This window comes from Balaenoptera ricei, chromosome 15 (genome assembly GCF_028023285.1).
Source record: "Balaenoptera ricei isolate mBalRic1 chromosome 15, mBalRic1.hap2, whole genome shotgun sequence".
NCBI classification, from domain to species: domain Eukaryota; kingdom Metazoa; phylum Chordata; class Mammalia; order Artiodactyla; family Balaenopteridae; genus Balaenoptera; species Balaenoptera ricei.
This window is the reverse complement of record NC_082653.1, coordinates 545927-571174: the sequence shown is the minus strand read 5'-3', so window position 1 is coordinate 571174 and position 25248 is coordinate 545927. Positions and strand designations below refer to the sequence as shown.

Below are 25248 nucleotides of genomic sequence, written 5' to 3'. Positions count from 1 at the left end.
GACGAGCGGCTCGACCTCTACCACGTGGACGGGTCATCAGGCCGTGGCCCATCAGTGCGGTAGCCCACGCTTGATTCCAGGACCCAGAGGCCTCACCGCTGCCCGTGATCAGCTAAGCCCCACCACCCTCACGAGTGAGAGAACGCAGAGCACAGCCCACTGGCCGTGGTCTGCTGGTCACGGTGACTCCAAGCAAGTCCACTGCACACGGGGGAGATCGAAGAAGGCCAGCCGCTCGACCTCAGGGCAGCAGAAGGGCCGTGGGCCCCCGGACCACCCTCTCCAGAGCAGGCTGGGGAGCGGGCAGGCACTGCCCCCAGGGGGCACGCTCCACGTCACCCACCCACTCACAGCCTTTCATCACCAGACACACACACAAGTTATGAAAAACGTTTTTATTTTAAATCAAAGTACCAAGCAGATACTTGCAAAACAACATACAAAGTAGAACTCAGACGCCTCCCTTCCCCAGGCTGCCTCCAAGCCCCACAGATGCGGTCCTGCCTTCCCAGACGCCCGGCCGGGACAGCCTCCACGCGCCCGGCGGGTGGAAGGGGGAAGCGGCGGGTGGCCACAGCGAGATGGCCCAACCCCACAGCGGGCTGAGGTTTCCTGGAGGACAGTGGGCCCCTCCCCACACCCCGGGCTCAGGGCCCGCCAGGCGCCGGTGTCTGCAGGAGCAGCTGTCGGTGGCTTCCGTCCGTGTGGCTCTGAAACCAACTTTCCTCCCGGTGCCACGTGGCCCGCGGGCGGGGCGGCTTCCGAGAGGCGGCAGGTCTGACCGGAGAGGCTCCAAGCACAAGACACCCAGTTTCATGAGCGACACGTGCTGATGCGGTCTGAGCCGGACTCGGGACGGGCCGGGGCGCCTGGTCCACGGGCTCACACCGCACGCGCATCAGAGACGCGCCTGGAAGAGGAGCGTGTAGCGAACAAGGAAGTGACATCGCGCTGAGACCAGCAGGCCCGAGACGGCGGCCAACCAGACACGCCAGAAACAAAACAGCCTCGGTGCTTGATGCGGGGCAAGGGCGCTGAGGCGGGGTCCGGGCCACCGGACAGACGGAAGGACGGATGGATGGATGGACGGAGCCCAGTTCCCTTCAAAGTGCGAGGCGGGCAGTGGTTTCTCTCTGGGTCTCCACAGGTGACAGACAAGAGGCCCAGGGTGCCCGTGGGGACCCTCTGCTGCAGTGGCTCAAGGCCTGCAGGAAGGCTCCTCCCTGGTCTTCCTCCTGAGTCCACAACCAGAAGGGCAGAGGGCCGGCTGGCCCACGGACATCCTTCCCGCGAGCATTTGGGTGCCCCCACCTCACCCAGCACTGGCCCCGAACACCCTGGGGCACCAGTGTCGGCCGGTGGGGTGCAGCCCGCCTCCAGGAGGGGGCCCCACCAGCACGCTGAACACAGGGGATCACGAGCCCTGATCTGAGGCACGTCCCAACTGGGAGTGAACCCTCCAGAGCCCCTGCTTGTTCTTTCCACGCACCCTCCTCAGGCCAAAGCCGCAGGGGACGCCCACCATCTCGCTCCCCTGGGGGCCTTCCCAACAGTCCCTGTGTACAAAACACTCTGGAACCCAGAACAGATCGGGAAGCTAGGCACTCAGCGTTGTTTAGGTTGAAAACACTATAAACCTGACTCTTCCTAGAAGCCTACTAAGGAGTTCACTTAAAAATACCCCCAGAGCATGTGCAATGGCCCCTGAGCCCCTGAGCACCTGCCAGGCACGAGTGGGGGCAGGGTGCTCCCCCCCCCCGCCCCGGCCTGTGCTGCTCAGGCCCCTCGGCCCCTCTGGCCAGGCAGGTGCCCCGGGGTCTTCAGCCCGACCCCTGGGTGCCCTGCAGCCCCACCTGAGCCACCTGCAGACCTGCAGCACCACTGATGCCTGTTCCAGAGCTGGGAGAACAGGGTGCTGGCCACACTAAACCTACAGAAAACTGTGGGAAGAAACCAAATCCATAGGATCCATGGGTTTCCACACTTGGGGACAGTTCCCAAGACATGTGTTAGTAACGGCCTACCCCAGCCGGCGGGCCGAGGCCCTGCTCCCTGCCCTGCTTCTGCTGCCAGCTGCACCTGGGCCCCCTCGGCCTCCCCAACCTGGCTCCTGACCAAGGCCCCACATGTAAACAGTATTAATAAGCAACAGATGGAAATATATATTTCCCGAGAAGACAGGGGAGGAGGCTCAGAAGCCAGGGACCCGAGTCTCAGGCTGCTGCTGCGCCCTCTCCGCTCCGCTCCTCTCCGCTCCGCTCCGTCTGTTTTGGCGTTTCCTCTCTTTGGTTCAGCAGCCCCGCGGGGCCCGCCGGGTGCCAGCGCTGTGCTCCCGGCCAGCCACGGCCTGAGGAGAGGCGGCCAGCCCTGTGCCCACGAGGGGCCTCGCCCCCCGCCGACGGCTACTTGTGCTCGTGGCCCTCCGCCATGGCGGCCACCTCGATGGTGGCCGTGTGCTCCTCGGGTCCCGGGGCGGCCACGGCGCTCTCAACGGCCCCCGTGGGCACCGTCACGATGGTGCTGCCCCCGGGCGACACCTGGGCCACGTTCTGCAGGGTGGGGCCCAGGCCGGGCAGGGCCAGCAGCTGCAGCGGGCTCACCACCTTGACCACAGTGCTGCCGTCCTGCATGGCGGCTGTGCTCAGGACCGTGAGGCTGGACGCGTCCGGGTGGATCTCCACCGTGCTGGGGAAGGTGGTGCCCGAGGAGGCCAGCACCGTGTAGCCCCCAAGCAGCGGTGAAGCGGGGGAGCTTGCCGGAGCAGCCTGGGGCATGGCCTTGCCCAGCATGGGGGAGGGCAGGGTGGACACCACTTTGCCCAGCGGCACGCCGGTAAGCTGGGAGACAGGTACGCCGGGGGTCAGGGCGATCTGGGTGGACTGGGCGAGCACCTGCGAGGCGATGGCGGCCGGCCCGGACGTGGCCCTGGCGAGCCGGGGCCGCTTCACGGGGGGTGGCAGGGAGACCGGCGTCAGCGTCATGAGCACGTTGCTGAGGTGCTGCGACTTGTGCTTGAGCTCCTTGGCCCGACGGCGGTGCTCGTCACACTGCTGCTCCAGCGCTGTGGGGACGGGGACAGGGCGTGACCGCGGGGCACAGCGGCACCCACGACCTGCCCGGAGCAGGGCCTGCGCTGACTTGGGGCCTGACCCTCGTGTCCTCACGGCGACGCTCTGTCCTGTCCCCCCACGGCCCTTGCAGTGACACTCTCTGTGGGGCCTGCTCTGATGGGGACCCACCACTCCGAGGAAGAAAAAGAGTCATCCTGAGCAGCTGCCTTGCGCTGCCCGACGTGGGGACAGGCCTTCCCTGTTCTCTGTACTGTGTTCCAATCATCCTAGCGCTCGCAGGAAAGTTGCCTTGGTGACGTATTAAGATAAGGAGGGCAGGGGCTTCCCTGGTGGCGCAGTGGTTGAGAATCCGCCTGCCAATGCAGGGGACACGGGTTCAAGCCCTGGTCTGGGAAGATCCCACATGCCGCGGAGCGGCTGGGCCCGTGAGCCACAGTTGCTGAGCCTGCGCGTCTGGAGCCTGTGCTCCGCAACAAGAGAGGCCGCGATAGCGAGAGGCCCGCGCACCGCGATGAAGAGTGGCCCCCGCTTGCCACAACTGGAGAAAGCCCTCGCACAGAAACGAAGACCCAACACAGCCATAAATAAAGTAAATTTAAAAAAAAAAAAAAAAAAAGATAAGGAGGGCACAGCGCGTAAGCAGCCTGTCTCACGCGTGGCCACAGGCACCTCCCCAGGAAGGCGCCACCTCACAGGCGAACCGTGGGGCTGAGGGTGAATTTACGGGAAGTCTGGCTGGGGTCACGGCAGTGTCACTGACCCCGTGCCTCCGCAGCTCCTGCGCAGCTGTGGGGGTCACAGCGCAAGGCCAGCGTACCTGCCAGGTCGCGGGCGTACTGCTCCCGAGAGCGGTCCATCTGGCACTTGTGGCTGGCCAGCACCTTCTTCACGAGGTCCAGCATGCCGAAGTTCTGCACGATGTTGTTGAGGAGGACGGCGTCTACAAGGGCAGGGCGAGCACACGGTGAGAACGGGCCGGCCCACAGCAGGGTCTGGGGCACTCCACGCCACCCGGTGAGATGAGGGACTGGGCCCAGCAGGTTCCTGGTTCCCGGGCTCAACTTCGTCCCCGTGGCAAGGAGGGACCTGGTGGGAGCAGGCTAACTGCCCACCCCCGCCAATGCTGCTGGGCTCAGCTCGGAACCGGAAGGGGCAGGCTGCACCCACGGGCGTCCTGAAGCCGCCCACCACCGCCACCACCACGAGCAGGAAGAGGCCTCCGGGCCCACAGACCAGGGTAGGGAAAGACCGCTCACCTCGGAGCTGCAGGGGAGGGTCCTGGACCCGCTGCTGCAGACCCTTCATGGTCTCCACCAGCTCCTGGTGGAACTCCTGTATGACCTCGTCCAGCAGGCCTGCGTCCTTCAGCCCTCTCCAGAAGGCAAACGTGTCATCTGTGAGGGAAGGAGAGGCTCAGAGATGGGGAGTCCTGCACAGGCAGCCCCACCGCTGGTTCCACCCACACGGAGGAGCAAAGAACTGCCAGGAGGACACGGCTCTGAGGGTCAGCAGTGTCCCCCACAACCATATGCGTAAGTCCAGTGGGTCGGCCCTGCACTTCCTGCAAGAGGACGCCCAGCGGTCCGCAAAGGCGAAGCCAGCCGCAGATCGCAGCCCCGCCCAAACGCACCCCCTCGGTGAAAAGCCGAGGGAAGGCCCCGCCCCCACCCTGAGAAGCCCAGGAAGGCCCCGCCTCCCCACCTTGACAAGCCATGGGAAGGCCCCGCCCCCCCACTTTGACAAGCCCAAGGCCCCGCCCCCGCCGTGAGAAGCCCAGGAAGGGCCGCACCTCCGACGGCTGTGGTCCAGTCCCCAGGGTCCTCACAAGTCTCGATGGTGATGGTGGCAGGAGCCCCGTTCACTGCAACCAAGAGGAGCCCAGTGAGCCTCGCCTGCGGCAGGCCAGCATCCCACCCACCACCCACCCCAGCTCTGACTCACCGCCCCCACCCGCATTTTCACACAATTGACTGAGGTGCACGAGCACAACAGAGCACACACGTGCCTTGCGTTCTAAATTCACTGTTAAACATGTACAAAGAAGGAGCTGGAACATGCCTCCTCGAACCTGTCCACGTGTCCTCAACATTCTGCTGTCCTTGTCGCGGTCACGAGCTTCTACAGCCTGCTGGCCAGGGGCCACAGGCCAGCCTTCCTGCCTGGCCTGCTCTTGGGGTCTCTGTCTCACTGACACCAAGCATCCATCTCAGCAGCTACCATGTTTCCATTTTTGTAAATCAGAAGCAGGACTTTGAGAGATGCAAGCCACCCAAGCTGGTTCACCTCTGACTCTAGTGTCTGCAGAATCCTGGACCCAGTTTGGATTTGGCCATTTGGGGCTTAGAAACAAGCCTGGAAACCTAACCTCTGGGTAAGCTTTCCGACCTCATGCCGGCCTCTTCCACATCTGACAAAGACGTCGTGCTGGGGATGTTAGATGCCTGAAATAGCTCTTTCTTAGTCTGGGCTGATACAGAGCTTTTAACTCCACGAGAGGCAACTCAGGTGTTCTGAGGACTCTGGCTGAAGAGACCACCACGGAGGTGAGTTTAAGCAAAGCGACAGACCATCCAAGCCACCCAGGGACAACAGACTTCTAAGAGCTAAATCCCAAACCCCACGTGGCCTTTACCGGACACGGCGCTCTGACTGGAGCGTCAGCGCCCGGAGCCTTCCTGGAGATCTGTCACTGCGGCCGCCTTTTACAAGGCAGAACAGAGAGTCTGGACCCAGTGACCCGGAGGAGGCCCTGTTCCCACGGAAGCCACCGGCCCACCAGGAGTGCTGTCTCCCTGTGTCTCCTGGGGGCGGGGGCCTTGCCGTGACCCAGCCCCTCCCACGCCGTGTAGTGCAGTCCCAGGGCCAGCCCTGACTGCCGGCAGCCTGCGCGTTCCTAGAGCTCCTGGGAGGGACTCCCAACTGGGCCGGCTGCCAGCCTGTGCAGGTAGGGTGCAGGGACTCATTTGGGGTGAACCCCAGGACCTCACTTTGCCCCCAAGCCTCCCTCTCCATCCTCCCAAGTACAGGGCAAGGCCCCTCGACCAACCACCGTCTGGTCAGCCATGAGGACAGTCCCTGGCCCCACGGCAGCAGGCCCAGACTGACCTGTGGAGCAACCACTTAGGGACAATGCAATTCCCGTCACAGGGAAGGTAGCGCCACCAAGTTACCAATGGGCACCATGAACAGGGAACTTGGGACCAGATTTCATGCTAACTTGTTTTAAAAAGAATCTCTGTATTCAAAAATCTGGAAATAATTCCAGGAAATGTTTAGTCCTTTTACCAGTTAGAGCAACAGATGCCAACACAGAACATCATAAACACACCAACAAATCTCAAGTTGCAGGGAAGTGCACGAGCCGGAACCAAGTGCCACGGGGAGCGGCCCCAGGGCAAGGACAGATGGCAGACCAGGCGTGTGGGGCGCTCCCTGATCTGGTCAAAGCTGGGGGTGGGGGGTGGGCACTGGACGTTTGCTCTGTTATTGTTCATACGAATCATTGTATTTTATAATAAAAATGGCTTAAAAAGAGGAAGTACTTCAGTCTTCCCTGTGGATGGAAGAGCAATTCAGCTAGACTTCCTCGGTGAGGGAGGAGTCGGTGGCTGCTGACCCCTGGGGCCTGGAAGGGACAGCTGAGCGGACAGGGGGCCCCGCTTGTGGCCGGCAGCAGAGGTGGCCCAGCACGTACCGTCGGCCGTGGCGGGCGTGAGCGGGATGTACTCGGCAGGCGTGGGGCTGCCCAGGGACGCGCGGGCCCCCGAGAGGTCGATCTTGGTGCTGCGGCAGGTGTTGGAGCAGACCCTGTCATGCTGGTAGAAGTCCAGCTCCCCGGAGTCCATGATCTTCCTGCACAGAGGAGGGCGGGGTGTCAGCCGCAGAAGGCCTGCCCCGGGGTGGGCCCAGAGTGGTGTGTCTGCGGAGGCGGGCTCCACCGGGGCTCCTGGGCCGGCCTCTCCAACACCCCAGCATAGCTCTCTCAGCTGGCGTGGGGACGCCTGCGTGTGGCTCTGTCCACAGGAAGGGCGACCACGGTGGCTGGTGCCCCCAGGGAGGTGGCTGGTGCCCCCAGGGAGGTGGCTGTCCAGAGGTGCCGGCCAGCTCTGAGGGGCTGGGCCTCTCCGAGACGCTCTGCTTCCCACCAGCCCCGCAGGGGGACTCAGGGCCAAAAGAGGTGCTGACGGCGGCACACCCACCTGGTGCATGGCCCAAAAAGCGAGACCCTCCAGAAGCACCAACAGCACCAGCGCCTCCGGATTCTCGCTGTGTCACCTCCCAGCCTCAGTTTTCCAGGAAGGCACCACATGTACCCTGCCTGCTGGGACACCCCCCAGGCCCTCCTCTCTGGCCTCTCCCAGAGGTCCTGGACTTCAGTTCGCTGCATCTCGACTGGCCTGCCTCAACCCGCGAAAGGATCGGACGGCTCTGGGGCTGCCGCCCACCTCGGCCTTGGGGCAGCGTGAACGCGCTGGCTCCGGGGAGTGCAGCAGATGGCACCTCCCGGCAGTGCTCTTCCAATGAAACGGTCATAGCCGCACCACCAAGATACTCACGCCCGGCGGCAGGGGGTGCTGAGAGAGGAAAGAGCTGGGTTGATGGGAGGGTGCAAAGCTGCTCCGGGGGAAGGAAGGGGCTCCCCAGGGAGAGTGGCAGGGCTCCCACGGGCTGCAGGCACCCAGGGCAGCAGACATGCCCAAGGACAGCAAGAAGCCGCTTCTCCCGGGAATAAACACAGGAAGGAGAGGGGCCCCTTCAGCAGCAAAGCAACCAGATCCCGCCACTCTGGACACCATGAAAAACCATGGCTGTCTCTGGACAGACATGCAGCAGGGGCCACTTCAGAGGGGCAAGCCATTACCACCAAAGCAGGAAATGTTAAAACGTGGAAATTAGGCATTAACGTTCCTGGGGGTATAAACGCAAAAGCCTAGTCTGTCCTCAGCCTTCTTGGAAGGGGTATCACCCTTCCCGTTTCACAGGTGGAAGGGAGGAGCTCAGAGCCACCCGTGACAGGCCACAGCCACCAGGGCGGCTGGTGGAACAGGCACCGCAGAGGGCCCTACGGGAGAGTCTGAGCAGGACACTCCAGACCCTCGACATTCTAGGACCTGATGTCGGTGTGAAGTAGCGAAGAGCCGGCCTGAAGCTTCCCACCAATTCCTACTTAATTTCAAAGGGAAGACGAAGTGTACAGGGAGAAAGGTGAGTGGACGCCTCACCAAGACCCCGCCACCGACAAGGGCAGCGATGGGGCACAGGCCAGCAGGACTGACTCTAAAAACAGGAAAGTCGGGGCTCTAGGCCAAGACCCCCTGAAAGCGTCAACGCCACGACTGTCACAGGTCACAGGAGCAGTCCAGCTTGGAGGAGACCAACGCTGCCAGTGAACACAAGCAGTCCGGACAGGACCCCTGCCGGCAGACTGGCCTCCAGAAAGGACAACGTCTGCACAGCTGGACAGACTAACGCACAGCAGCTTAAAGAAGCGCAGGCTCTCAACAGGGACCCGAGTCTGGGGTGATGGCGGGAGGCACACGGGGGTAGGTGCTGCCTCAGGAAGAAGAAGGCTGGCCTGGCCGCTGTCCTGACGCGCAGACAGCTTCACAGCCGGTGTCCTCCTGGTGACACAGTCACAGGTGCCTCGGTAAGGGACTGGTGGTGATCAAACCAAGACAGAAAGGGCTTCCCTGGGGGTGCAGTGGTTGGGAATCCGCCTGCCAATGCAGGGGACACGGGTTCGAGCCCTGGTCCAGGAAGATCCCACATGCCGCAGAGCAACTAAGCCCGTGCACCACAACTACTGAGCCTGCGCTCTAGAGCCTACGAGCCACAACTATTGAGCCCGCAAGCCGCAACTACTGAGCCCACGCTCCACAACTACTGAAGCCCGCACCACTCCTAGAGCCCGTGCTCCGCAACAAGAGAAGCCACCGCAATGAGAAGCCTGCGCACCGCAACGAAGAGTAGCCCCCGCTCGCCGCAACTAGAGAAAGCCCGCATGCAGCAACAAAGACCCAACGCAGCCAAAAACAATAAATAAAATAAATAAATTAATTTTTAAAAAAACAAAACAAAAACAAGACAGAAACCCCTGCAAGTCTGACAGGGTCACGTGCTGGCAGGGGTGTGGGCGGCCCAGCCCCGGGGACGCTGTCCACAATCCTCATGCAGAAAATGCCCCTCATCTTCAAAACGCAAAACCCAAAGAGAAAGCAGTGGCCACAGTGCCCCCCGACACAGAGTCGCCGGCCCACCCCTGCCCAGTCCCTCCCGCCGGTCCCCGGCCCCATCCTGTCTCTGGCCCCGCCCCATCCTGTCTCCGGCCCCGCCCCATCCGGCATCCGGCCCCGCGCCCCGCCCCATCCGGCCTCCGGCCCCGCCCCGCGCCCCGCCCACCTGAGCATGATGCCGTTCATGCGGATGGCTCGCTTCCAGTCCTTCAGCGTGGACTTGCCGGCCAGGTGCACAAACTCCTTGGGGCTGATGACATGCTCATCGTACTGCGGGGGGAGAGCAGAGCAAAATCAGGACAGAGCCTCCCCACCGCCCTTCCCTCCCGCCTGACACCTCCGCCCCCCAGAGCTGGCCTGGGAAAGGGGGTGGACGGCAGGGCAGATGTGGTGGAGCCGCGGGCCGGCTCTCAAGCTGACACTCAGGACTCAGGAAGGAACCGCCACGTGAGAGCCGGACCCTCGGGCACAGGGCCTGGAGCGGGGAGCTGGCCTCCTCCTGCCCCAGCGGGTAGTCAGACACTGGCCCCCAGCGGGGAGGGAGCTAAGTGCTCGGCGCTTCCCCCCAACCACACACCCAATGCCTGGGACCCCAGGACCCCACACCACTCAGAAAGGCACAGCGCTCTCTCCCTCCCTCCAGACAGCAACTGGCAAACCTCCTTACGCGTAACTTATTCCACAAATAACGTACACATATATCACAGCAAGTAACAGGAGACACAGTGCACAGGGTCAGCTGTGAATGTCCCTTCAGCCGGCCTGGCCCACCCCTAACGGCACCCTTCACGGCCCAGGAGCACATGTCCACTTCAATGTCAGGGAACCTGACCCCCTCCTCACAGGTCTGCTAGTTTCCCCCAACAGTGGCCTGAGAAGGTAAAGTATCCTATTCAGTCTTATTAAACAAGCAATTACTGGAACCAAAGAACCAACATAAAACTGCATTTACTTAGAAAACAAAAGACTTCCCTGGTGGCGCAGAGGTTAAGAATCCGCCTGCCAGTGCAGGGGACGCGGGTTCGAGCCCTGGTCCGGGAAGATCCCAAGTGCCGTGGAGCAACTAAGTCAGTGCACAGCAACTACTGAGCCTGCGCTCTAGAGCCTGTGAGCCACAACTACCGAGCCCACGTGCCACAACTGCTGAGCCCACGTGCCACAACTACTGAGCCCACGTGCCACAACTACTGAAGCCCATGCCTCTAGGGCCCGTGCTCAGCAACAAGAAAAGCCACCACAATGAGAAGCCTGTGCACCTCAATGAAGAGTAGCTCCCGCTCTCTGCAACTACAGAAAGCCCGCACACAGCTTTATTTAAAAAAAAGAAAAAAAAGAAAAAACAAGCAGGCTGGGGATGGATAAGTCTCTGGTCTCAGCAGAGGCAGAAACGAAAGCTCCAACTGTGGCCTGGATGCACAGCTGGGCCCCGGCCAGGGTGCGGGCCGTCCCAGGCGTCCCCTTCCCAGGGTGTCCCCTTCCCGGGCGGCTGCCTCTCGGGCGCCCTGCAGTCTGTGCCAGCTTGGGCCCAGGTTACCATGCCACTGGAGCAAAAGCACCTCAACTCAGCTGCACGTGCCTCGTAGTGCTCCACAGACACTCATATTCCACAAATTGGAGGTTCGGGACAACCCTGTTTTGACCAAGGCTATCGGCGCCGCTTTTCAACAGCAGTTGCTCACTTCAGGTCTGTGTGACACTTTCTGGTAATTCTCGCAATATTTCAAACTTTTTCGTTATTACTATAGTTGTTACAGTGATGTGTGAGCAGTGATCTTTGATGTTACTACTGCCACTCCAAAAGCTCAGATGATGGCTAGCATTTTTTAGCAATAAAGTACTTTCAAGTTAAGGTACGTACATAGTTTTTAAACACACTGCTATGACACCATTAACAGAGTACAGTCTAGTGTAAACGTTATTTTTATATGTGTGAGGAAAACAGTGTGTGTGACTCTTCTTATTGCGACATGGGCTTTACTGAGGCGGTCTGGAACTGAACCTGCAGCGTCTCCGAGGTCTGCCTGTATCTCCAGCGCACTTGGTCGCGGCAAACACCACCAGCCTGGGAAGCCCCTCTTGATGGGAGCAGCTGTCCTAATTGCCTGAGCCCTGCACTGTTTCTCTCTGAGTCAGGAAGCCACTTCATCCCCTCAGTCAGCTGGTCGGGAGCCAGGCCTGAGCCCGGGCAGACAGGCAGAGTCAGAGTCGGAGGACCTCGCTGGCCGCTGGCCGAGCCCAGGAAGTCCACACTGGGCCCGGCCTCTGCCCCCACCACGTGACACCTTCTCTGGCCATCACCTCTGGCCCTGCCCGCACCCGGACACTGCAGCACCACCTGCCGGCCTGTCTCTCCCTTGCATCTTGCGTGCCCCCCCATCCCGCCTCCCTCTGGGGGACCAGGCTCTCCTCTGCTGGTTGGGCAGGTGTGCCCACTGTCAGGGTGGGCCAGCTGACCCCACTCACAGCCCTCCAACCGTCCCACCACAGAGCATGCGGAGCCTCCTGGGACGCGCACTAGCGCTGCAGAGCCCATCACCGTAGACTCACCCACCTCCTCCGCTCTCCACGCCTCCGGCCACCTAAAAGCTCCTCTCTGGAACCACTTTCCCTCTGCCTGAAATCATTTCTTAGAATAGTTACGACTTGCTGGTGGCAAACACAGTTTTGCCTGAAAATGTCTTTGTTTCCCCTAATTTCTGAAGACGACGTCACCGTGTGCAGCTTTCCTCTCCTGGCACAAGACCTGCCCTGCGCCGGTCGCCCGGCTCCTGGGGAGCCTTTAGAGCTCAGCTGCCAGGGGGGGTCTTGCTCCACTGCTCTCGTTATTCCATCTCTTTTGCTTCTAACTTTTAATTTTGCTGTGATTTCAACCTTACAAAATAACTGCAGGTACAGTACACAGAACCCCAGCGGCCCCTTCCCCAGCCTCACTCTCCACACAGGGCCCATCTCTAAACACTCGCGGGGTAGCCGCCCTGAGTCCTTCACACCTATTTCCTGAGAACAAGGTTCCTACATAACCACACACAGCTCTCAAGATCAGGAAACTACCATTAATGTATTATTATCTGATCCACAGGCAGTATTCCAATTTCACAAACTGTCCCAATAACGGCCTTTGTGGCAACTTTTCTCTGATGCAGGACATGGCCTGACTTCGCGCTGCACTGACCACTGCGTCTTGCCTCCTTGCCCCTGAGCAGCTCCTCAGCCCGATGGTGTCTTCCTGACCTCAACATCTGTGAAGCATGCAGGTCAGTGTTTTTGTAGACAAAAATTGTGTCCCTCAGTTTTTGTCTGACGTTTTCCCGAGTAGAGTTGGGTTGTGGGTTTTTGTCGGAAATGCCACAGAATCCCTGCCCATTTGATCAGGAGGCCGGGATGAAGGCTGGTCCCGATACTGATGGCCAAATGTCATCACATTTAGGGAGTGATCTGCAGGCTTCCCCCTGCCGTTCCTGCTTTGCCTCTGTAAGCGGTACCTCAATGATGGGGGTACCTGGAGACCCAACTGTCCCTCATCCAGCTTCCCCTGACTAGTTTCAGCACCCCCTTGTGGCACTCTGGCTCCAGCACCCCTTCTACATTTGTTAGTTGGTGTAAGAGTTTAACCTCTCCCTTGTGTCAATGTAAATAAATAACATGAAATACACTGCAATAAATATGGGCCCATAGATTCTTGTTTTTACTTGAATCATAATCCATGACTATCATTCATTATTCTGATGCTAAAGTGTCCCAGGAGCCAGTGGAAGGTCCTTTGTGCTGGCACCTATGTAGATTTTGAAATGTGGTTGGTTTCCTCTTATTCATTCAGTTTAGGATCTGTTAAGTCTCTTGAACTGTGGGCTGCTATCTTTCCTTGGTTATGGAAGTTCTCAGATGCTCTCTCCTCTCAGAATTCAGATAGATGCATTAGACTTTCTTGTGCTTCCATTTTCCCTCATGACATTTTGGGGGATGATTGTCTGGATAACTTCTTCACTTCTATCTTCCATTTCACTAATTATCTCTTCAACTGTGTCTAATCTGCTGTAAAATCCATCCACTTAAGTGTTCAATTTTAATTGTTTTTCACTTCTAGTTTGTTTTTTTAAAAAAAATATTTATTTATTTATTTACTTGATTGCACCGGGTCTTAGTTGTGGGAGGTGGGCTCCTTAGTTGCAGCTCACGGGCTCCTTAGTTGTGGCATGTGAACTCTTAGTTGCAGCATGCATGTGGGATCTAGTTCCCTGACCAGGGATCAAACCAGGGCCCCCTGCATTGGGAGTCTTACCCACTGTGCCACCAGGGAAGTCCCTGTAGCTTCTTGCTGTTGTTGTTTTTAATTAATTAATTAATTATTTTTTTTTTTTTGGCTGTGTTGGGTCTTCATTGTTGTGCATGGGCTTTCTCTAGTTGTGGCGAGCAGGGGTCACTCTTCGTTGCGGTGCATGGGCTTCTCATTGTGGTGGCTTCTCTTGTTGCGGAGCATGGGCTCTAGGCACACGGGCTTCAGTAGTTGTGACACGCAGGCTCAGTAGTTGTGGCTCACGGGCTCTAAAGCACAGGCTCAGTAGTTGTAGCACATGGGCTTAGTTGCTCCACGGCATGTGGGATCTTCCCGGACCAGGGCTTGAACCCATGTCCCCTGCATTGGCAGGCAGATTCTTAACCACTGCGCCACCAGGGAAGCCCTCTTTTATTTCTTGAAGTAAATTAAACATAATTATTTTATATTCTGTGTCTCAAAATTCCAACCTGCAGCATTTGTGGGTCTGATTCTGCTGTCTGTGGTTTCTGTGTGCACTCATTCAGGTGCTTTATTTCCTGTGTGCTCAGTGTTTTGTTTTGTTTTGTTTTACTGTGAGCTGCTCCTTTTCTTGGAACTTTGTCTGCCAAAATTACTTGAAACCTGAGATAAAGATGAGTTCTACCAAAAAGGATTGTTCATTTGCTTTTGTCAGATTCCTGGGGGAGCTGCCAGCCAGGAACAACCTACGACTAAACTCTTAGCTAAAGGTGTTCACACTATACAGGCCACATGTGAATCCTCAAGAGGGTTCTCTCTTCCACCCGGTGCTAAGACATGAGACAGGAGTTTTCCATGTCCTGGGGGATAGAGGGGACGGGGAGTATGTGATTAGCATACTCTCTAACCCCCAACACTGAGGGTAGAGACCTCTGGAAGTAGCAGCATCACAGGGACAATCTCTGCCCGCAACAACACACCCAAGTTGGGAGCCCTGGGCTTCACCTTCTCATCACCAGCCCCATGAGGCTGAGAAAACCAGTGTCAGGGAAAGGCTCTCAGACAAAAACCAGGGTTGGTGCTTGGCCTCCCTCTATAATCCACCTTTATTCAGGCCCTGGGCATGACTATTTCCTCCTCTTTTGCCAGCTTAAGGAGGCATCTAGAAGATGCGTTACGAAAATATCTTAAGTGGCATTTTTGGCTGTTTTCAGCACAAGGTGAGTCTGGGTACCTAAACTACCGTGTTGCAGAAAGAGCAGACCTCTCCCCTCCATCTTACTCGTGGCTGCTAAGGAGTCTTTGCAAAGCATCCCTCTCGTTCAACCTGCCCAGCAGGGTCACTGCCAATCCCAACGTCAGCAGAGCTGCCTTCCCAGCCTCTCTCCACAGCTTTGCTCCAGGAACAGAGAATCTCTGTCCTGAGGCTCTCCGTGTGCCCCAGCAACAATCCTGTCTGTCCCTGAAGGCTCCTTCCTTCTCCTCTGCTCTCCCAAGCACGGGATTTCTGCCTTCTGAACTGCCCCCCACAGGTCACACCCCCTGCCGTAGGGGTCTTCTTTTGTTTGCTTCACAGCTGCGGTACTGGGGGCCCCTCCCTGCAGCCCGGCACGCAGGCCTGTGCTCTGGTTGCATCAGAACCCTCACCTGAACACACTTCACATTGATGCCGGGGCACACAAACTTCCTCCAGATCAGGTTGGCTCTGCTGTCCCCGCAGGTGATGGGGTACACGATCTCGGCCTCCAGGCTCTCCTCCTCTTCAGCCATCTTCACTTCTCACCAGGTGTGTCGACAGGGAAAGGGGCAACATAGAAAATCAGTTATAACTTCTCCAAAGCACTTCCTGCAAAAGCACAACATTAACTACCAACCTAGAAACCAGAAACTGAAATCCAGGAGGGACTGAGGCAGGACCAAGGTGGGCGGGGACATTTCTCATCAGCCCGAAGTAAAGGGCCACTGAAGGAAACAAACTTTACCCGGCACAATTCCAGAGAAAACCTATTCCTAACATTCGGAAGGGCTCTGAGGCCTTCAGTGTTAGGCAACAGGAAAAGACCAAAGGTGATAAATCATCTTCACTGCCACTCACTGACAGCTACACTAAGTAGAACCGCAAAACCAAGCTCTCCCCGCCAGCCACAGGCCAAGGCCACACCTGGAGACCCTGGAGCCAGGGCCTCTGTGGCGCCACCTCTGAAGAAGAGCCCACAGGAGAGCCTCGGCAACCTCTGACTGGCCCCCTACTGATGGGAGGACCGTCCCCTCGGAAAAGCCACCTCCAGAGCTGCCTGCGGGCGCTGCCGCGAGAAGGCAGGCTCCCTACCTAACACGGCCTCCTTGAGCTGCGAGGACGCTGTGAACGCGGCTGCAGCAGCTGCCGCGGCGTTTTCCGTCTCCATGTTACCCTCCGTCAGGTCACTCCTGGGAACAGAGAGGAGAGGAGAGAGGAGACATTAACACCCCCAACGACAGCCAGCCTCGCGCTCTGCTGCCATCCCTGCCCGACTTTCCAGTCCAGCCCGAGGTCACGGCGCGGCGGGCTCAGGGCCATGCGCTGTCCGTCACCGCGCTGCTGACCCCACAGGCGTTGCTCCTCGGCTTCCCTTGGAAAACCCAGTTCCTAATTGGCCCTACTGTGCTCTTGTCAGAGGAGAAGTTACCGTGCGCTTAGGGACACGAAGCTGTGACCTTGGTGGCGGGAGAAGAGTCAGGGAAGCGTTACTCGCTCCTGGCCGGGTGGCGGCTCTGCGTCCCCTGGCGCCCCCTGCCCCCAGGCCGGGTGCCCATCCTCACCCGTGCGGGGTCAGGTTGGTGGTGACCAGCACGGTCTTCACCTCCTCCACGCCACTGCCATCCGCCGCCGTGTCGGGCGTCGTCACCACCACCACCTCCTCCATGTGGACGCTCACATCGGGGGTGGCCATGGCTCAGCGGACAGGAGGCGCCAGGGCACCGGGCCTGCAGGGCAACAGGGGGGCACAGGGTCTGCACGGGGACCTCGCTACCTTCTGACAGAAGCCATGCAAGAGAAGGGCTCTTCCAGGGCCTGGGGCTCTGGCAGGGATGGAGTGAGCACTGAGAGAGGAAGCCCTGGAAGAACCTCGGAGCCATGACAGGCCTGAAAGCCCAGTGGTCACCTGCGGGGGACGGGGAAGGAACCAGAATGTGGGCAGACGCCTCTGGAGGTGGGTCCCACGCCCTGAACTCAGGGCTGTGCACAGAAAGCCCGCGGAGGGACTTCCCTGGCGGTCCAGTGGTTAAGACGCTGCGCTTCTACTGCAGAAGGCATGGGTTCGATCCCTGGTCGGGGGAACTAAGATCCCGCATGCTGCAGCACGACCCAAAAATAAACAAAAGAAAGCCCTCGGAGATGAATCCTGTCTTTGGTCTGGAGACCCTCCCAGGCATTATTTTGTCTTTGCTGGCTCTGCCCTCCAGCAAGGCCCAGGCCCTCTAAACTCCATGACGGTCACGGCCAGGCAGGCATCGAAAACTCCGGGGACCCAGAGGCACCCCACTGCTCTCCTGCTCTCCATCCTCTGGCGCTTGGCTCAGGGCAGACCAGGTACTGATGCATCGCAGCACGGAGGACACGTAAGAGACCTGGCTTTTAGCCAAAGCACAAGGAAGGGGGTTCTGGGGGTCAGAGAGTATGCAGGAGACTGCGGAGAGGAGGGAGGCGGAAAGGGCTTGCCCCCAGCTGTGTGCAAAGGCCTGGGTCACTCCTCACCTGTCCGTGTTTGGACCTGATCCTAAATGGCAAACCAAAGCTTTCGAGGACCGACCTCCAGGGTCGACCCCCACCCAGGTCTCAGAGTGGCCTTGGGTGGCACCTATGGGACAGATCCAGAGAACACTGCACAGGCTGGAAGGCTGAACTGATTCAGGACCACGCCTGCCCACAGAGGGGGCTCAGAACCCGCAACCCAGGTCCATTTCCTGCTACAACAAAACGCTCCATCCTCCACGGGGTTTAAACAAGAGCCAGAATCTCACAACACAATATTCAAAGTATCCAGAATATGATCCAGAATTATCTAACACACAAAGAACCAGGAAAGTCTGACCAATTCTCAAGGGAAAAATTACCCAAGAGAAGCCCAGTCCAAGGCGACCACTGGAATCCACAGTGACCTCAGAGCTGCGGGCGCTCCTGCTTCACAAGTGGAGCACTTCACAAGTGGAGTCCTTGAAAGGGCTGCCGCAGGAAGTGAAGTCACAGCCAAGCGGAAATTTGAAAATTAAAGAATATAATAACAAATAAAAAAATCCACCAGGTGGGCTCAATATCAGAATGGAGACGAGAGTGGAAAGAGATACAGCAATGAAAATAAAGATAGGTCAGTACAAACGATCTAATCTGAACAACAGAAAGAAGATGGAAAAACAAAATGAACCGAGCTTCAGGGAATGCAGAACAATATAAAAAGCTGGCCATCTGTATCACCAGAGTCCCAGAAGGAAAGAAGAAAAAAGTGTGATGCTAAAAAAACTCTGAAAAAATAATAGCTGAACACTTCCCAAATGTAGTGAAAAATACAAACTTACATATTCAAGAAGCTCAACAAACCTCAAACAGGATAAACTCAAAGAAATCTACGCCCAGAACATAATCAAACTGCCGAAAATTAACTAAGGACAACGTAAGAACATTCCAAAAGCAGCAGATAAAAAGGTATGTATTTCCACATGAGAACAACAATTTGAAGGCCTGTGGGACTCTCTCCTCAGAACCACAGAGCCCGAGGCAGGGACATTCTTAACATGCTGAAAGAAAAGAGCCTCAGCCCAGGATTCTACAACAGTGAGAAGATCCTTTAGAAATGAAGGCACAATAAAGACATTTTCAGATAAAGGAAAATTAAGAGAACTGGCCACAATCAGACCTAATGCAGTACTTCAGACAGAAGGAAATTACAGCAGAGGGAAGCCTGGAACTTCAGGAATGAAGGAAGGCAACCAAAATGGTAAATATCTGGATAAACACAATAAATGACTGTTCCCTTCAGTTCTTTAGGCATGTCTGACAGCTGAAAGCAAACATTCAACACTGCTGGTGGGACTCAATGTGCGCAAACATAGACCACCTACAGCTTCAAAGGGGACGGTGCCAGGGCCTACATGGTGGTCCCGCTTCTATATCCCTCTGAAGGGGGAGAACACTGTTCTAAGCAGACAGAAAAATCAAGTCTTTCAAAATGAGAATGCGTGAGCAAGCTGGGTATTCCATGTAATGACCTCTGGAAGGTCATCCAGAGACAAAAGAAGTGAGGTACAAAGCCACAAAAAGACACGGCGGGGACTTCCCTGGTGGCACAGTGGTTAAGAATCCGCCTGCCAATGCAGGGGACACGGGTTCGGCCCTGGTCTGGGAAGATCCCACATGCCATGGAGCAGCTAAGCCCATGCGCCACAACTACGGAGCCTGCGCTCTAGAGCCCATGAGCCACAACTACTGAGCCCACGTGCCACAACTACTGAAGCCCGCATGCCTAGAGCCCGTGCTCCGCAACAAGAGAAGCCACCGCAATGAGAAGCCCGTGCACCACAACGAAGAGTAGCCCCTGCTCCCCATAACTAGAGAAAAGCCCACGCGTAGCAACAAAGACCCAACGCAGCCATAAATAAATAAATTTATTTATTACAAAAAAAAAGACATGGCAGACCCTTAAATGCACACTGTGAAGTGACAGAAGCCAGCCTGAAGAGACCAGTGGTTGCCAGAGGGTTGGGGGGTGGGCAGGAGGATGAATAGGTGAAGCACAGAGGATGTTTAGGGCAGTGAAACTACTCTGTGTGATACCGTCATGGTGGGTCTGCACCATCACGCATTTGTCAAAACCCACGGGATGTACAACACCAAGAGGGCACCCCAAGGTAAACTATGGACTTCGGATGGTTCTGATGTGTCAATGCAGGTTCATCCTTCGTAAAAAAAGTACCCTTCTGTTGAGTGATTTCATTAATGGGGGAAGCCATGCACGTGTGGGGGCAGGGAGTACATGGGAAGTCTCTAGAACTCTTTCTCAATTTTGTTGGAAACCTAAAAGTGCTCTGAAAACTTAAGTCTTAATTAAAAAATATAAAAATAAAACATACATTGTACAACACCAAAAGTGAACCCCAATGTAAACTATAGACTCTGGTTGATGACGGGTCAACTGGGGTTTGTGACTGTAACAAACATACTACTCTGGTGAGCATGTTAGTGCTGAGGGAGGCTGGGAAGGGGGGTACATGGGAACTCTGGGGGCTCCTGCTCAACTGTGCTGTGAACATAAACCTGCCCCAAAATGAAGTATGTACATTGCAATACAACGAATAGAGAATATAGTGGAAAATGCAAAGACAAGCTACAGGTGGAAGAAAATGCTTGCAAATCGCATGTCTGGCAAAGAACTTGCATGCAGAACATACAAAGAACTCAGCAACAGCAACACAATTTAAAAGCAGGCAGAAGTGGAGCCTTCCCTGCTGGTCCAGTGGTTAAGAATCCGCCTTCCAATTCAGGGGACGCGGGTTTGAGCCCTGGTCAGGGAACTTAGGATCCCACATGCCGCAGAGCAACTAAGCCTGCACAACGCAACAAAGACCCGATGCAGCCAAATAAACAAATTTTTTTTTTAAATAAATAAATAAAAGTAGGCGGAAGGTTTGAACAGACACTTCACCAAAACAGAAGTCCAAATAAGCACACAGAGGGACTTCCTTGGTGGTCCAGTGGTTAAGACTCTGCACTCCCAGTGCAGGGGGCCTGGGTTTGATCCCTGGTCAGGGAACTAGATCCCGCATGCCGCAACTAAAGGAGCCCACATGCCACAACTAAGACCCAGTGCAGCCAAATAAATAAATAAATAAATATTAAAAGAAAAAACAGTAAACACATAGAAAGATGCTTGACATCAGTAACCCACAGGAAAATGCAAACTAAAACCATAACAATACGACCACACCTATTAGAACAACTTAAAAAGCACCAACACAAAGCTGACGATACAAAGACGGTGAGGATGTGGAGAAGTGGAATGCTCACACCCAGCTGCTTGGTGCAGCCACTCTGAAAAGCGTCTGGACGTTTCTCAAAGGTTACATGTACTCTTATCACATGACCCAGCAACCCCACTCCTAAGTATCTGCCCCACAGAAACGAAGACTGGGGTTTCTTTAAAAACCCGTACACACAATTTTATGACAGCTTTATTTATAACTGTCAGAAACTGGAAACAACTCAAATGACCTTCAGTAGATGAAAAGAGAAACAAACCATACAAAAGAATACTACTCAGCAATAAAAATAAATAAATAAGCTACTGGATACGTGCAACAACCTGGATGATCTCCAGAGAATCATGCTGAGTGGGTTACACACGCAGACCCTGGAGGTATCAGCCACCACAATAGAGTCAATGTCACAATAAAGTGAGGCACGTGACATTTTTCGTTTCTCAGTGCATATAAAAGTTATATTTACACTATATTATAGTCTATTATGTGTACAATAGCATTTTGCCTAAAAATGACATACATATCTTAATGAAAAAATAATTTATTGCTAAAAAATACTAACCACCATCTGAGCCCTCAGTCTTAGTAGTAACATCAAAGATCACGGATCACAAATCACTGTAACAAACATATTAATAACGCAAGAGTTTCGAAAATCCCGAGAACTACCAAAATGTGACACAGAGACCCAAAGTGAACAAATGCTGTTGGAAAAATGGCGCTGATAGACTTGCACGATTCAAGGTTGTCACGAGCCTTCAATTTGTAAAAAATACAGTATCTGCGAAGCACAAAAAGTGAAGCCCAATAAAACAAGGTGGGCCTGTAGACTGTATGAGTCCACTTACGTGACATTTTGGGAAAGACGAAGCTCTAGTGACAGAGAACAAATCACTGGTGCCAGGGGCTGGGGGAGGGGGATGCGGCATGAAAGGACAGCACAAGGGGGATTCTGGGGGTGACGGGGTTGCTCTGTATTCCAGTCACGGGGGCAGCTACACGATGAATCTATACAGGTGTTAAACGCATAGAACTGTACACCAAACAACCATAAAAGTTTACCATTTGCGAATCTTTTAAAAAAATTAAATGGGCCAAAAAAAATGCTACTGTATCCTGGCATATATGGCGAACTGATTTTTGACAAGGGTTCCAAGACCATTCAATGGGGAATGGGGGCGGTCTCATCCGTATGTGGAGATGGGACAACTGGACATCTGCAGACCACAGACAAAAATTTACATAAAACGGATCAAAGACCCAAACATAAGAGCAAATACTGTAAAACGCTTAGAAGAAAACACAGGGGAAAATCTTCCTGACACTGGATTTGGCAAAGATTTCTTTTTCTTTTTCTTTCTTTTGTTTTTTTTTTGGCCTCACAGGCACAGCTTGTGGGATTTTAGTTTCCTGCCCAGGGATGGAACCCAGGCCCTCGGCAGGGAGAGTGCAGAGTCCTAACCACTGGGCCATCAGGGAGTTCCCTGGCAATGATTTCTTGAATATGACACCAAAAGCACAGGCAACAAAAGAAAAAACAGGTAAATTAGACTCCGTTAAAATTAAAAACTATTGTGCATCAAAGGACACTCTCAGGAGACTGAAAAGGCAACCTACACACTGGAAGAAAGTGCCTGCAAAGCATGTGTCTGCCAAGGGATTCACATCCAGGATACAGCTCAACAAGAACAAAACAACTTAAACCATGGGCAAAGGACTCAGAGTAGACATTTCTCCAAAGGAAATATGCAAATAACCTGTAAGCCATTGAAAAGGTGTCCAGCATCCCTAATCACTAGGGAAATGCACACAACCACCACAAGGAGACACCACTTCACACCCATCAGGATGGTCATTGTAAACAAACAAACAGAAAGTACATGCGGTCAGGATGTGGAGAAACTGGAACCACCCTGCACCATTAGCAGACAAGCAAAACGGTGAGGCCACTCTGGAAAGCAGTGTGGCAGTTCCTCAAAAAGCTACACGTAGGGGGGCTTCCCTGGCGGTCCAGCAGTTAAGACTCCGCGGTTCCACTGCAGGGGGCACGGGTTCAATCCCTGGTTGGGGAACTAAGATCCCGCAAGCCGCACATCGGCCAAAAAAAAAGACCACTTTAAAATCGCCCTTAAAGTAACGTTGCTCCGTGGTGCTTGGCTCTCACCGAGGTACCGCTGCTTTCACCGGGTGGACTCCAAGGGGGCCAGAAAGCCACGCTTGAGCTCAAAGCTGCAGAAAGGCAGGGACCCACCCTATGGGCGGCTGTGCTCACCCCCACATCTCAAAACCGCTAAGCAGTGGGAACACACAAACCGAATTCCTGCCTCTCCAACATCAAGTTTTCAAAATTCTTCTTTCCCAATTAACCTTGAGGTAAAGAAGATAGGAGGAAGTATTTCTAAAGTAGCATTCTTGGGCATAAATATACAAAAACAGGACAAAAATGTGAGTGTGCAGTCAGTACACTGGATTCAGATCTGACTTTCCATGTCTTCCAAATAAACACAAATATTTTCCTTTGATAAAAATACCACTAGAAACATAGCAGAGGTCACAAAGCAGTGGCCCACAGACACAACTTTTTTTTTTTAATATTTATTTATTTACCTTGGCTGCGCAGGGTCTTAGTTGCAGCATGCCGGATCTTCATTGCGGCATGCGGGATCTTTAGTTGCGGCATGCAAACTCTTAGTTGCAGCATTCATGCAGGATCTAGTTCCCTGACCAGGGATCGAACCCAGGCCCCCTGCATTGGGAGCGCAGAGTCTTACCCACTGGACCACCAGAGAAGTCCCAGCACAATTTCTTTGATTCTCACTGTGTTTCAAAATTTTTAATTAGTTGCCAGCTTTTTCAAATTTTACAGGGTTCACATTCTAAAAATCCAGATTTCTGGCTTCTCTTGAAAAATGTCACAAGAATTCATCCCTGGAGGTGGTCCCTCTAGTCCTGCATTTCCTTGTGAATCTGGGCTTCCTGGCCCTGCCCTCCTGGGGGGCGAGGGGGGCGCAATGCACTAGCTGCCCAGTCTCTACCACACCCTGCGTCACACCTAGCCAGGACGCACTGGGCTCTTAAGTGTATGATGTATATGTACAAATCCCCGCCCCCCCGTCCAGTATGTCTTCCCAAAGTTTTATACTTCCTACAAAGAAATAATTTTTGAACAGTCTGCTTAATTTATCTTGTTACATTTGGAATTTATTTAATCCATTTGGTTTTACCCTAAACGGACTGACCCACACTGTTGTACACTGTTGGTGGGAATGTAAACTGGTGCAGCCACTATGAAAACAGTACCCAGGCTCCTCAAAAGACTAAAAATAGAACTACCATATGTTCAGCAACCCCACTTCTGGGTGTATATCCGAAGGAAAACAAATCAGGATACCCAAGAGACACCTGCACCCCATGTTCACTGCAGCGTTATTTACAATAGCCAAGATGTGGAAGCAACCTAAATGTCCACGGTCAGATGAATGAATAAAAATTTGGTATACACATACAATGAAATATAACTTAGCCTTAAAAAAAAAAAAAAAAAAGGAAATTCTGCCATTTGTGACAACGTGGATGAATGTAGAGAACATCATTCTAAGGGAAATAAGCCAGACACAGGACAAAATACTACATGCTACCACTTACATGAGGAATCTATAATAATCAAACGCAGAGAAGCAGACAGTGGAATGGTGGTTGCCAGGAGCTGGTGGAGGAGGAATGGGACACATCAAAAAGTACAAAGCTTCAGTTATGCGAAATGACTAAGTCCTAGAGGTCTAAGGTACAGCATAGAGCCTATGGTTAACAATATTGTACTGTATACTTAAAATTTTGCTAGTTAAGCGTTCTTATCACAAACTAATGAGAGCGGGAATAAACTTCTGGAGGTGATTGACAGGTTAATGGCATAGACTGTAGTTTTATGGGTGCATACTTAACTCATCAAGTTATATACTTCAGTTATGCACAGATTTTTGTAAGTTAAAAAAGACTCATGTAACTGAAACTGTATTTGCAGTGTTAGCAAAGAAAGAAAACGTTGATTCACTGGAAGAGTCGCTCGACTACATGAATTATAAAGTTAACCAAATATGTAACAGGCAATGGACCCATATTGATTGGTTCCTACAACGGGGTTCAAGCAAATACGGGTCTCACCAAAGGGTTGCACGCACGCGGCCCCCACGGAAAAGGGGGGGCCATCCACCAGGCCCCCACGAGAGGGGGTGTATCCACAAGGCCCCCAAGGGAGAGGGGCATCCGCGCGGCGCCCACGGGAAAGGGGAGATTAGCCACGCGGCCCCCAGGGGAGGAGAGAATTCACGCGGTCCCACGGGAAGGGGGGGTACCCACGCGGCCCTCTCCACGCAGCCCCGCCCAGGGCCCTCCCCGGCGCCCGCCGCCCGCGGCCCGCCGCCTTCCGGCAACATGGAGGCCGCGCCGCCGCCGACGCGCCTGACGCGGGCCCTTGACGCCCGTGACGCCCGCCGCGCGCCGCCGCCCCTCCCCCGCTCCCCTCCCCCCGCCGTAACGTCCTGACGCTCCGCAGGGACCCCTGACTGGACGGCGGCGCGCGGCGGAGCGAGAGGCCTCGCCGCGGGGGGGGCGGCGGGCGCTTACCTGGGCCGCGGCCGGGCCTGCGCGGGCGCCAGCGGGCGGGCGGCGACGGCGGCGGCGGCTGCGGCGGCGGCGGCCG

General features: G+C 55.1%; 1 protein-coding gene across 3 annotated transcripts; it reads right to left on the bottom strand.

Moving 5' to 3' along the window:
* Nucleotides 1–380: 380 nt before the first annotated feature.
* Nucleotides 381–25210, bottom strand: GMEB2 (glucocorticoid modulatory element binding protein 2). Of its 3 annotated transcripts, XM_059896375.1 has the most exons (11): nt 24711–24725; nt 24195–24255; nt 16338–16502; nt 15868–15965; nt 15186–15313; nt 9471–9574; nt 6766–6923; nt 4861–4932; nt 4328–4465; nt 3889–4011; nt 381–3061 (listed from the first exon to the last, which is right to left on the bottom strand). In XM_059896375.1, the coding sequence occupies exons 3-11, from the start codon at nt 16466–16468 to the stop codon at nt 2403–2405; spliced, it is 1611 nt and encodes a 536-aa protein (XP_059752358.1). In that variant the 5' UTR covers nt 16469–16502; nt 24195–24255; nt 24711–24725; the 3' UTR covers nt 381–2402. The 3 variants fall into 3 exon arrangements, with proteins under 3 accessions (XP_059752358.1, XP_059752357.1, XP_059752359.1); XM_059896374.1 differs by lacking the exons at nt 24195–24255; nt 24711–24725 and adding an exon at nt 25173–25210; XM_059896376.1 differs by lacking the exons at nt 16338–16502; nt 24195–24255; nt 24711–24725 and having other exon boundaries at nt 15186–15308; nt 15868–15944.
* Between the last annotated feature and the right edge of the window lie 38 nt (nt 25211–25248).